This window comes from Phocoena phocoena, chromosome 11 (assembly GCF_963924675.1).
Source record: "Phocoena phocoena chromosome 11, mPhoPho1.1, whole genome shotgun sequence".
Taxonomy (NCBI): Eukaryota; Metazoa; Chordata; class Mammalia; order Artiodactyla; family Phocoenidae; genus Phocoena; species Phocoena phocoena.
Genome location: NC_089229.1, coordinates 3429611 through 3443437, shown reverse-complemented (window position 1 = coordinate 3443437; position 13827 = coordinate 3429611). Strand labels below are relative to the sequence as shown.

The window sequence follows — 13827 nt, the reverse complement described above, 5'->3', positions numbered from 1 at the left end:
GAACCCAGGAGTTTATGCAGATTTGCATGGAGGGAGTCTTCTCCAATGCCAGATGAAGGGCTCAAGATGGGGTTCTTTTAGTTTTAACAGCACCTTCTTGGAAAGCTGGGGTAACACGTTCATTCTTTTGGGGGCTCTGTGGACAAGAAGTTCCTTGGCACAAAGTGGGAGACCCTTAGGCATCCCATGAGAAGCTCACGTCCCTGCACTCGTAGGGCCTATGAATCTGACCGTCGGCTACTCCCAGCTGGACCAGAGATGGGGAAGGGGCACCCGAGCAGCTGCCCCTGGGGTACTCCGCTTGCCTCGGGGACTGGCGCCTGCGAGTGGCTCCTGGGGTCGCAGAGATGGACCCTCTGGGCTCAGCCCACACAGTCCTGGGAGAGGAAGGACAGGGACTTCAGCAATGACAAAGTCATTCTGGGCTACGAGGGTTCACGGGTCACAGGCCATCTTTTCAGAAAACCTCCTCGGACAAAGGGAGAAAGGCTTTCAGGAAACGTGCACAGGGACTTCCCTGGTGGTGAAGTGGTTAAGACTCCACACTCTCAATGCAGGGGGCCCGGGTTCGAGCCCCAGGCAGGGAACTAGATTCCATATGTATGTGGCAACTAAGAGTTCACACGCCACAACTAAGGAGCCCATGTGTCGCAACTAAGAGTTCACATGCCACAACTAAGGAGCCCATATGCCGCAACTAAGGAGCCAGTGTGCCACAACTAAGGAGCCCACCTGCCACAACTAAGACCCGGCACAACCAAATAAATAAATAAATATAAAAAAAGAAGAAGAAAAAAGAAACGTGCACACTCACCAGTACTCACTCCTATGTGTGCGTGCACACCCCGCCTGCTCCTGCTGGGACCCTAAGAGGCTCTTCTCTGTCCCCAGACTCTGGACAGCGGCAAAGACCCCCAGACCCTCAGCTTCTCCCTACAGACCCACAGGACCTCCCACTCACCTCCATCCCCTTTCTGACCAGCCTCCCCAGCCCCAGCCCCATCTGCAGGCCTCGAGGCTGCCCTGCTGAGAATCCATCTGTGATGGGTGGAAATGGAGGGGGTTTGTCGAGTTGGTGGGGAGGAAGCACGGACGAGGCTGGAAAGGCTGGGAAGGTAGGCGAGAGGGACGGTCACAGCAGGAGGGCACCAGCGGGGGACAGCTGCCCGCCCGCAGCTCCATCCAGCCCTGTCCCTGTCCCTCCGTGTCCCCCTCCCAGGGCGGACGTGAGGACCTCGCGGCAACGTGCTGGTCCCGGGGAAGGCGGGAGGCACGGGGGGCAGCACCTCATTGCAGAGTGTTGGAGGCCAGTGAGAGGGGGTGAGCTGGGCACCCTGGGTGTGACATGGATGGCAGGTGGGGGAGCATGGCCACCAGACAGGGAGCCGCTGTGAAGTCGGTGGTGCCCAGGCTGCAGGAGACTTTCCGTAACAGGCGTGGAGCAGGGGCCCAGGGTGGGGCTGTGTGCGTCCCGGGGAGTAATTCTGTTTCCATAGCAGGTGACTCTGCCATCTGATGGGGCCGTGTTTGGAAAGGAAGCAGGCGACCGTCCCAGCTCCCTGGGCCGCCAGCAGGCGGGCACCCCACCCCCTTGGGGACCGTGGGCTGGGCTCCCACTACGGTTATGGGAGCATTGATGTTGGACGACCCATGGGCCCAGACACAACAGAAGCCATTTCCCATCCCAAGAAACTGGCCAAGGAAGCAGGAAACGCAGCCAGGGAGAAACAAAACGATTCACACCCCCGACTGGGGACTTGAACTTGAATGGGAGAACCTGCCCAGTAGGAAATGAGCACGTGCGGGGCATCCCACAGACTCCTCTGCAACACGTCCATGCTGGCGCCCCCCGTCGGGGGAGGAGCAAGGCTGAGCAGACCCTGCTGCAGACGCGGGGACAGTAATTAGCCTGCCTGGGTACCTCCTCCATCACAAAGGCTTGACGGACTTGGCAAACGCTCACCTACGCTTTAGAACAGTTTAGCCTCCTTATCTTGTACATTCTTTATTTTTATTTATTTATTTATCCAGCGCTTGGTGAATTCTGCTTCACAATGATAGGAAGAGCCGACGTGGAAGGATCAAAAAGCGACGTCGCTATGGACGCTTGGCCGCCACAAGCCCGTTATCCCTGTGGTAACGTTTCTGACACCTTCTGCTTAAAAGGATCGTGAGGCCCCGCTTTCACGGTCTGTATTCATACTGAAGATCAAGATCAAGCGAGCTTCTGCCCTTCTGCTCCACGGGAGGTTTCTGTCCTCCCTGAGCTCGCCTTAGGACACCTGCGTTACCGTTTGACAGATGTACCGCCCTACATTCTTTAAACCAAATGATTTTCTAAGCAAAGGATTTAAATGAAGAAAACAAAAACGGTTCATGACCCCATCACCCAGATGACTCTTGCTGTATTCTTTAATAAAAGAAAACACGAAACACGTAAAGTATCGCAGAAAGGTACAAAATGAACACGAAAGCCGCCTCCTTTCTCATCAACCTTAATCCCAAAGGTATCCACGTGTAGCAGACTGTTTGCAAAGAGAGCTGCAACAATGCCTCCTGGCACCGAATCACAGGAATAACAAATATCTGATGTTTTAAGCTACCGCGCTTGCGACGGTTTATGACCCAGCACAGCTATCTGATGTGTGCTGTCGATGGATTTGTTTGGCGGGGAGGACGATGCCCTTCAGAAAAAAATTTGCATATGGCAGCACACATCTGTGTACCTTTCAAAGTTCTTTTAATTAAGTTCCTGAGTTAAGTTTAGATGCACGTGCAATTCTAAAAAATAACAGAGATCCGATGTGCCCTTTACCCAGTTTCCATCAATGGTAAACATCCTGCAAGTGAGAGTATAACATCACAGCCCAGATGTGGACGCCGATACCGTCAGGATGTAGAACATTCCATCACCAACAGGACCCCACCTCTTGCCCTTTCACAGCCACACCCACTTCCCTCCCACCCCCACCCCAGGCAACCACTCATCTGTTCTCCAATTCTGTCATTCTGTCATTCCAGAATGTTACACAGGGACTTCCCTGGTGGCACAATGGTTAAGAATCCGCCTGCCAATGCAGGGGACATGGGTTCGAGCCTTGGGCCGGGAAGATCCCACATGCCGCAGAGCAGTGAAGCCCATGCACCACAACTACTGAACCTGTGCTCTAGAGCCCGCGGTCCACAACTACTGAGCCTGTGTGCCACAACTACTGAAGCCCGCGCGCCTAGAGCCCCTGCTCTGCAGCAACAGAAGCCACCGCAATGAGAAGCCCGCGCACCGCAACGAAGACTCAACGCAGCCATAAATAAATAAATAAATAAATAAATAAAATTTATTAGGAAAAAAAAGAATGTTATACAGATGGAATCATACAGTACACAAGCTCGTGAGATTGGCTTTCCCTGCTCTCCATATTTTTCTCTTACGTGTATCAGTAGCTCGTTCCTTCTTATTACTGAATAGTCTTCCGAGTTCCATGGTGTGGATGTACACAGTCTGATTAGCCGTTCACCCACAGGGGCCTTCCGGGAGGTTTCCAGTTTGGGAATGCCAGGGAAAGAGTTGTCGTGAACATTTGTATACACGAGTTGTATCTATAGTCATGAGGGATATTGGCCTGTAGTTTCTTTGGTACTGTCTTCATCTCATGTTGGTATTAGGGTAATACTAACTTCACAAAATGAACTGGGAAGTGTTCCCTCCTCTTCTATTTTCTTAAAGAGACTTTACAGAATTGGTGTAATTCTTTAAACATTTGGTAGCGTTCTCCAGTGAAACCACCTGAGCCTGGAGATTTCATTTGGGGGAGTTTTTAAAATATACAAATCCAATTTCCTTAATAGTAATGTAGTTATTTGAATTATTTATTTCACATGGGTTGAGTTGTGGGAGCTTGTGTTTTTTGAGGAACTGAGAATTTATTCCTAACACTAGTCATCTGTCTTCTCTCTTTTTTTTTTTTTGGGGGGGGGGTCAGTCTTGCTACAAGTTTGACAACATTATTGATTTTCCCAAAGCTCTGTTTCATTGATCCTTTCTGTTTTTTTCCTGTTTTAAAAACCACTGGTTTCTGCTCTTATCTTTATTCTTTCTTTCCATCTACTTGCTTTGGGTTTATTTTGTTCTTATTTTTGGAGGTTCTTGAGGTGGGAACTCATATTATTGACTTGAGACTTATTCTCTTTTCTAATATAAGTATGTAATGCTATGAATTTCCCTCTCAGCACTGCTCTACCTTCATCCCACATATTTTGGTATTTTGTATTTCATTCCTTTTAAATTAAAAAAATTTTAAACAAACTTCCTTCCTCCCTTTTCTGGATAATTGAATAATTCAGTCAAGTCTCTACGAAGGCCCCTTGTTCCCAGCACCTGCTGGAGTCAGTCAATAGATTCAGGGCTGAGAGAGGTAGCAGCTCACAAGGCTGAGGCTGAATGAGAAGGGCAGCAGGGAGGCAGCCTGGTGAGGGCTGAGGGTGATTGAGGATAGCAGCTAAGTGAGGTGGTGGAATGGTGGGGTTGGCAGACTGTTTAAATAATGGTGGACTGAGATAATAAATAACTACATTGAGGATAATGGGAACAAGGTTTCTCACTGAGCAAGAAAAGACTTACAGATATGGAAAGGGAAAAAACTAGAATGACTCTGTAGTGCTGGAATGGAATTCAAGGTTTTCAATAAGTAGAGATAGAAATAAATATGAAGTTCAGTATGTGTATATATAAGCATGCACACATACCTACACATACATATATACACACATCCATGTCCTAGCTCTGCCCAGGGAGAGAGATTGGGAGTGAGACACCCTAGGAGCAATGGGCATATCTAGCACCTGAATCTTGGTTTCTAAATACCTTTCTTTTTTTCTTTTTAACATCTTTATTGGAGTATAATTGCTTTACAATGTTGTATTAGTTTCTGCTTTATAACAAAGTGAATCAGCTATACATATACATATAATCCCTCATATCCCCTCCCTCTTGCGTCTCCCTCCCATCCTCCTTATCCCACCCCTCTAGGTGGTTGCAAAGCACCGAGCTGATCTCCCTGTGCGACGCAGCTGCTTCCCACTAGCTATCTATTTTACATTTGGTAGTGTATATATGTCCATGCTACTCTCTCACTTTGTCCCAGCTTACCCTTCCCCCTCCCCATGTCCCCAGGTGCATTCTCTACGTCTGTGTCTTTATTCCTGTCCTGCCCCTAGGTTCATCAGAACCATTTTCTTTTTTTTTTAGATTCCATATATATGTGTTAGCATACGGTATTTGTTTTTCTCTTTCTGACTTACTTCACTCTGTATGACAGACTCTAGGTCCATCCACCTCACTACAAATAACTCAGTTTCGTTTCTTTTTATGGCTGAGTAATATTCCATTGTACATATGTGCTACATCTTCTTTATCCATTCATCTGTCGATGGACACTTAGGTTGCTTCCATGTCCTGGCTATTGTAAATAGAGCTGCAATGAACATTGTGGTACATCACGCTTTTTGAGTTATGGTTTTCTCAGGGTATATGCCCAGTAGTGGGATTGCTGGGTCATGTGGTAGCTCTATTTTTAGTTTTTTAAGGAACCTCCATACTGTTCTCCATAGTGGCTGTATCAATTTACATTCCCACCAACAGTGCAAGAGGGTTCCCTTTTCTCCACACCCTCTCCAGCATTTGTTACTTGTAGATTTTCTGATGATGGCCATTCTGACCAGTGTGAGGTGATACTTCACTGTAGTTTTGATTTGCCTTTCTCTAATGATTAGTGATGTTGAGCATCTTTTCATGTGTTTGTTGGCAATCTGTATATCTTCTTTGGAGAAATGTCTGTTTAGGTCTTCTGCCCATTTTTGGATTGGGTTGTTTGTTTTTTTGATATTGAGCTGCATGAGCTGCTTGTATATTTTGGAGATTAATCCTCTGTCAGTTGCTTTGTTTGCAAATATTTTCTCTCATTCTGAGGGCTGTCTTTTCATCTTTTTTATGGCTTCCTTTGCTGTGCAAAAGCTTTTAAGTTTCATTAGGTCCCATCTGTTTATTTTTGGTTTTATTTCCATTACTCTAGGAGGTGGGTCAAAAAGGATCTTGCTGTGATTTATGTCATAGAGCATTCTGCCTATGTTTTCCTCTAAGACTTTTATAGTGTCTGGCCTTACATTTAGGTCTTTAATCCATTTTGAGTTTATTTTTGTGTATGGTGTTAGGAAGTGTTCTAATTTCACTCTTTTACATGTAGCTGTCTAGTTTTCCCAGCACCACTTATTGAAGAGGCTGTCTTTTCTCCATTGTATACTCTTGCCTCCTTTATCAAAGATAAGGTGACCATAGGTGCTTGGGTTTATCTCTGGGTTTTCTATCCTGTTCCATTGATCTATATTTCTGTTTTTGTGCCAGTACCATACTGTCTTGACTACTGTAGCTTTGTAGTATAGTCTGAAGTCCGGGAGCCTGATTCCTCCAGCTCCGTTTTTCTTTCTCAGGATTGCTTTGGCTATTCGGGGTATTTTGTGTTTCCATACAAATTGTGCAACTAAATACCTTTCTTTATTAAAAGAATCCAGAGTTCTGTAGGTAAAATGACCCTTCTCCCTCCATCCCTCTCTCTCCCTCTCCCTCCCTCTCTTTCTCTATCTCCCTCTCCCCTTCTCCTCTTCCCTACGCCACCCCCTCCATATCCTCTGGAGCATCAATTCCTGGACAGCAATAGAGTTTTATCTCTTTTGTCTTCTGTATATCCCCGTACCCTAAACAGTTCCTGGCACACGGGAGGCAGTCAATAACTGCTCCATGTATTAATGAATGAACAAAGGCATGAAGGAAGGGCTGCAGGGAGTGACGAGGGAGGCCAGGCAGCCACACCCAGAGGACCACATAAACCACAGCAGTTCTGCAGGACCCCAGGAGAACTTTCATCAAGACCAGCCTGAAACAAGATTCTGAGTGGAAGCCCTTGAGTTTTCTGGAACATTTGTGGAAGCAGAGGGAGACGCCCCTGACCCCAGGGTGTGGTGGATCACACCCCTCTGCACCACCCCATGCATAGCCCACTCCCCTGGAACCCCTGGAATATAGTGTGTGACACAGACCCAAGAATGAATGACTTGAACAAGCCAGGTCTGAAGTGCAGCCGGGGCGGAGTGGTCCCTAATGACCCCTGTACCAGTGGCCCCTTCCCCAAGGTCATGGGAATCTCAAGCACTAGGATGCTCTTCTTAGTGATCTCAGAGGATGCTGACACTTGAGAGAAGCAGCTCAGCTGGGGCTCTCCCTTCACGAAGATGCTTTCAGCGCCGGACCAAAGACAACCCTTGTCATCTCAGAATCACTCGAACCAGAACGGGCTGCCTGCCGAGGCCCCACCCAGGATCCTATCAAACTCCTCCTGGATGATGTGTCAACATCCCCGAGGCCCGGCTGGGCTGCCGGACAAGGTGAGGGCCTCCAGGTAATCCCTCCAGACGCCCAGTGCAAGGGCCCCGCCGGGCACACAACAGGCACTCAGTGAGTGAGCGACTGTCCTCTCAGACGTTCTCCCCAGGAAGAGCGGAGATGCCACATTACAGATGCTTCCACAGAAGGGTGCTTCTCCCCCTCCCCACGGCCCCCAGGGTCTCTACACAAACATTTTGACACCGAAGGGCAAGGGGAAAGGGCAGACACCCCCGAAGAGCCCTGACTACCGCCAAACCCGAGTTCCAACTGCAAAGAAATCATTTTAGAACTATCTACACAAAACTATCATCTCAGAACAACCGGCACAAACTCTCCCATCAGGCACATTCACTCTTTTGCGAGTTGGCAGGGGAAGTGTTTACCTATCGTGCACAATAGTCTCGGGAGAAGAAGCACATCGGCGACGAAGTGATGACTACAGATCCTCCCCAAACCTCCAGGGGCGGGTGTGGGTGGCGGGGCTCTGGGTCCCATCTGCGCTTGACGGAGTTCGACATGTTTCTGCAAAGCGTTGTCCGCCTTTAAAATACCTTCCCAGGAAAACGCCCAGCCCCAGCGGGCACCCAGGCTCCACAGAAGGTGATTTATCCCACCAGACCTTCCCGCTTCAAATGCCACCAAGCAGGAAAAAACAGTAAACTGGCTTTGCCTGGCTCCCTGCCTGGGGGCACCAACCCATAGGAACCACATCAAGAGGCCCTGTTCTCTGATTTCTGGCTGCCTTTGGCCAACGGGGAGCCTAAGGAAATGGGAGGGAGCGCCGTCAGGAGGTCGCTTCTCTGCACAGGTGGCTTCTCTCCATGACCCCTCCTACCTGGGTTCCATTCTGCCCTCTCCCCTGGTTCCTCTCGGCCTCAGGGCTGTCACAGCCCTGGGTCCTGCACTGCCCATCATGGGTGCCCCACACCCTGCGGCCCTTTGGTGATACGCCCTCCTGGGACCATCCTGGTGAGGTTTCCACCTATTTCCTGGGTGTGTGTTGGGGGTGACTGGTAAAATAGCCCAGACAGGCTCCTGGGCCCCAGCAGACTTGGGGAGGGTGCAAGGGACCCCAGAGGCTTCCCACACAGGACCCACTCTAAGGACCGGACACGACGTGGATGACACAACAGATGCCCACAGAACAGAGCGACTCGCCCCTCCCAGACCACTCCCACTGCTGCCCTCCTTGCCATCCGTCTGGCCACGCCCCCGCCTGACGTGACCCCTTCACACTGCCCCCACGCCCCCCTCCAAACCTGCTCGCTCCCTGCCGAGTCCCGCCCCCGGGCCCCTGGACACGTGAGTGCCTCGGGCCCTGAGACACAAAGCTCCCGGGAGACAAATGTCCCTGATCCAGAGCACTTTGAGCACTTCCCTTTGTGTGATGACCACAGCAGGGGGGCCTCAAGGTCTACCTGCAAACTGCTTGGTTTCCTCCATCAAACAGCCTTGGGCAGGAGAGGAAATAGCTGAGCTGGCAGCGGGGGAAAGGCCTAATCCGGGAAAGCCTAATCCCGCGAGCTCGCGCTGAGGGTCTGCTGAAAGGCTGGCCCTGGGAACGGAAGCGGCGGGTGGCAGTGATCCACTGCCAGGGCGTGTTCTCTCACGTGGGCTCCTCCTTCCTTCTCCCGGGGGCATCCCGGGGGCCCTTTAGGAGTGAGATGCCTCCTCGGTGCTCCCTGGAGGGTCTCTGCGAGCAGACCCTCGTGATGCCTCCTGCGTGCCTGGATGGTCAAGAATGATGGATGCCTCCGGACCTGGGCAGGGCTGGCCGAGCCAGAGGTTCCGTCTCTGCTCAGCTGTGACAGGCTGCTGCTTCGGCCATCGGCAGGTGACTCTGGAACACGCACGCCACGTGCAGGTGCTCTGGTGGGCAACCAAGGCTGACACAGCCCCGAAGCCCAAAGTCTTCAGCCGGCCCTGGGAGATGCGTTTCCCATACAAGCGGAAAGGGAAATGCACCACGAGTGCGTCCTTTGCTTCCCTGACATGGAGCATGGGCCCCAGAGGGTCCCCTCGGCCCATCCCGACTGGCCTGCACCCTGCCGACTGCCCATCCCTGATGTCCTGGCCCTGCTGGCAAGGGGAGGAGGCCAGAGGCTGAGAGCTCAGAGGTGTGCGAAGCCCAGACTGTGGGGCATGACATCCTTGCCACGTGGCAGCCACCTGCCCTGGAGCAGCGGGCAGGCCAGAGCATCCATTACAACTCTTACTTTTCCTTCTTTCTACTCGAGGGGGTGTGCAACGTCCCGACAAAAGCCCGAATGTGTTTGAGCCAGAAAACCACTGACCCCTTGTCCCCAGCCTTGGCCCAGGAGGGGCCAGCCTCGCAGGAGCTCTGCTGCCGACACATCTGCTTGTTGGTCCTGCCCGGACACGGGACAGCCATCCCGACCATGTGAACAGAGGAATCAGGGGTCCGACCGCTGTCCTGCTGGCTGGAGCAGATCCAGGCCCCGACATCAGATACAACAGTTCCTGCACTCAGCGGGACTGTGCCCCGTGCTATGGGGACACAGAGGCTCACGGGGCGTGGTCCTGGCCTCGGGGCTCGTGACCCTCCAGGATGCTGGGGCACAGTCTTTGTACCTTTGCGCAGTTGAGAGCTGCCTCATCGTGGAGAATGGCTGCGGGGGAGACTGTCTCCAGGGCAGAGAGAAGGGGCCGAAACCATCTGACCTCGAGCAGGTTGTAAGGGCAGAAGAATTCACTTGGGGGAGTACGGGGGGGCCCCTCTGTCCTCCAGGGTGAGAGAGGCCCATGGGTAGCAACTGGGGAAAGGACGTCGTGTGGGTTAAGACATCGTGTAAGAAAAACCCAAGCTGTGCATCCATCCCGTCCTCGAGCCCCCTGGAGGTCAGCAGGAGGGGAGGCTCTGAGGGTCCCACGGCGCCCACTGTCTCGCACAGCGGCCATGCAAGGCTGCTCCAGGCAGGCAGCAGGTGGGTGCACCTCACACTGGCCCCTAATTGTTCCAGACAGCCGTAGGGGCACAGCTGCAGCAGGAGGCTCCAGCGCTTGAGACGGGGCAGCTAGGAAATTCCAAGTGTGTCTTTAGAGGCGCGTTGTCTTCCTCTGGCCCGTCCCCCGCCCCCCACCCCACCTCCTTAACTGGCTCACGCAGCCCTGCATCAAGCAACCCGGGCACGGTCGAGACCACGGCCCCGGGGGGCTAACAGGAATGAGGGCAGCAGGCTGTCCGGACCCCGTCCCAGGCACCTGTGAACGCTCTCTGCTTGGTCCTCAGAATCCTGAGAGCGGCACCAGCCCCTGTGTCGCTTCAGATCTGCACCCTGACCCCATCAGAACCTCTCCCTGCCCTCATCACAAATACCGTGCAGAGTTCCACACCCGAGTCAAAACCTACCCGGCCTCTGTCCTGGGCCGGGCGACAGAGGCATCTCCTGCCCGCAGACCGGGGACAAAAACCACGGTCACCGTGCGGGTGATCACTGCTGGGGGCCTAAGTATTTCGGGTGATGGAGAAGTGAAACGTGTACGGTGAGCCATATGTAAGAAAGACGCAGAGGGCTCCGACGGCTGAGGACAGACTAGGGGAAGGACAGCGACAGGGAGGGGTCTGTATGACACAGACCTCAGGCCCAAGTGGTGGGAGAGGTCGCCCATCACTACTGTGTCCAAAAGCTGAAATGCAGTAGACATGAAAGACAGAAAGCACCCTTCCTCCATGGGTGTATCTCTTACAGAGGGAGGACCCCTTGTCTGCCAGCCAAGCCCAGGCGCAAGCCCTGTGGAGGCCTGGGTCGGGGCTCAGAGCAGGAGGGACCCTGGAGTTTCCCAGGAAGGAGAACAGCGGTTTGCAAAAACCACAGCGACGGGGAAGCACCACAGTGATGGATGCAAAAACCGCCGAGGAGTTTCCTTACAAGCCAATAAACAGCAAAATGAAAGGAAACCCCCCAAAACGCCCAGACCTTCACAGCCTTTCCTATGGGAGCCTTCTGACTCTCAGGTTTCATCCAGGTAAGTAGACTACTTGGGCTTTGGAACAGTGTTTGAATGGCCTGGAATTTTAGCCACCAGTAATGACTCGGCCGAGGCAGCTGCAATGAATAAGCTCTTTCTGCGTCCTTTCCCCCGTGTAGGACTCTGGGGTCCCTGAGCCTCCCCGCCCAGCGCTCCCTGGGGGAGTATCCGCCCCAGCGCAGGGCCTGGGTATCTTTACACAGACCCTCAACAAATGCTCATTTCCTAAATAACTTTGTCAACCAGCATATTTATTGAAATTTCAGAGTATAAATGTCTAAAGACCAAAAAGCTGCCAGGGCCCATCCCCCACCCGCCACCGGCCGCCCGGGCTGGGGGTCGGGCGGGGCGGGGCCGGTCCTACCTTGTTGTAATATTGCACCTGCACAGAATGCCACCGGCCGTCACTCACGCCCCCAGGAACCTGTGGCGCCACCATCGTCGTGGTCTCACCTGCGGGGCGGGGGGAGGTCCAGAGAGAACAGAGGTGAACAAACCACTAAGGCTAAAAGTCCTTCCAGCAGTCTGGACGAATGTTCTTTCCAACCACCGGGAAAACATTTTTAACGGCTTTGTCAATATTTTCAACCTACAGAGGCAGAAGCACACTTCAATGATCCCCTAGTTTGTGGAAATTTGAGCTGTGTCTTATAAACAACGCTGCAATGAACATCTTTGTGCGTTCTGGATTTCTCCCACGGGACGGATTCCCAGATGGAGAACCAGGGAATCGGCGAGTCAGCACGCTTGATGGCGCTGCACAGGATGGGGTGTTTTTTTGCTTTTTTTTTTTTTTTTTTTTTTTTTTTTTTGCGCTATGCGGGCCTCTCACCGCCGTGGCCTCTCCCGCTGCGGAGCACAGGCTCCGGACGCGCAGGCTCAGCAGCCATGGGTCACGGGCCAGCCACTCCGCGGCACGTGGGATCCTCCCGGACCGGGGCACGAACCCGCGTCCCCTGCATCGGCAGGCGGACTCTCAACCACTGCGCCACCAGGGAAGCCCTTTTTGCTTTTTTGACTGTGCCGTGAGGCATGCGGGACCTTAGTTCCCCCAACCACGGATCGAACCCACGCCCCCTGCAATGGAAGCGTGGAGTCCTAACCACTGGACCGCCAGGGAAGCCCCAATGGGGTGGTTTTAAACAACCAAGTGCCCAGGACGTGCTCCGAGGGCGGCTCCCTCCTGTTCAGGAGGCTTTACCTGCCGAGAAGGTGAGCTGCACCTGCTCGTCCACGATCTCCAGGGCGATGAAGTCGTGCTTCTCGTTGAAGCGGCCATTATACAGCAGCAGGGCGTTCCTCTCCTGGGTGGCAAACCTGGGGGACCAAGGGGAAGCACGTCACACAATGAATGAGCCCGGGGTGGAAGGTCTGCAGGTGGCCTGGAGGTGGGGGAACAAGAGGCTGCCCAGGGCAACAAGCCTGGCCAGAGTGGGCAAGAGGATGAGTACACCTGGCAAAGACTCTGGTCCCCAGTACTCTTTTTTTCACAGCAGGAGTGGACAGCCCGTAAAACCTGATTAGCAATGTTCTCTTCTGGAAGGAGCAAAGCAGGTTCCAGGGGGCACTTTGGTTACCACAACCTGTACAGGTGAAAAGATTCCACTCGCACGGTGCTCTAGAAGGATGTGACACAGCCACTATACTAACTGGAAATATTTGGACAGTAAACACATGCAGTGCATACATCCCGCGTACACGCCCCAGGGCACAGAGATGTGGGTGTTGACCACCACCTCAGGGCCTATGCCCCTCGTCTCCACCACCACACTCCAGCCACACTGCGCCCTTTTGCTCCCAAACCCTACATTCTTCCCTGCCCCCGGGCCTTTGCACCTGCTGTTCCCCCGTGTGGGGTATGATCTTCCCTGACTCTGCAGATCTCCCAGATGTCACTCCGATTGTGCTTTCCCCAACTCACTTTATCTAAGTTGTGCCCCTCACCCTACAGGCTATCACGCCACTCATCTTACTTCTGAAATTATCCTAATTATTTGTTTGTTTATGAGAACACATGATCCTTTAAGGGGACAGATGATGACTCCCGTTCACTGCTGCAACCCCGACACCAAAACAGGACTTGGTCCACACAAGCGCTTGATACCGATGTGCTGAATCCACGGACGGATGGCGGCCCACGTGAACCAACAGACGCGTGGAAACGCAAGACTTGTGAGACTTGAAGCACTCGGAGTAAAAAACCACACTCTACAAGAGACAGCCTCAGAAATCCTTCTCCCACCCCGAGGAAGCCTCTTCCATCAGACCCGAGGGTCCCCGACACACCAAGTCACCACAAGGCTTCCTCGACACCCTGGTTACAGAGAAACCACAAACCTTCGGAGTGAACTCGGGACTGTTTCCTGAGCTAGCTGGATGTCTCTCTCATCGGAGATTAAGTG

General features: G+C 52.7%; 1 protein-coding gene across 1 annotated transcript in view; it reads right to left on the bottom strand.

Moving 5' to 3' along the window:
• CELSR1 (cadherin EGF LAG seven-pass G-type receptor 1) overlaps positions 1-13827 on the bottom strand; it is a 147200-nt gene that overhangs the window by 55429 nt on the left and 77944 nt on the right. The window contains exons 4-5 of the mRNA XM_065887276.1: positions 12627-12742; positions 11790-11878 (exon numbers count right to left, since the gene is read on the bottom strand). Of these exons, the coding sequence (XP_065743348.1) occupies positions 11790-11878; positions 12627-12742 (205 nt within the window). The remainder of the gene's footprint in view (positions 1-11789; positions 11879-12626; positions 12743-13827) is intronic.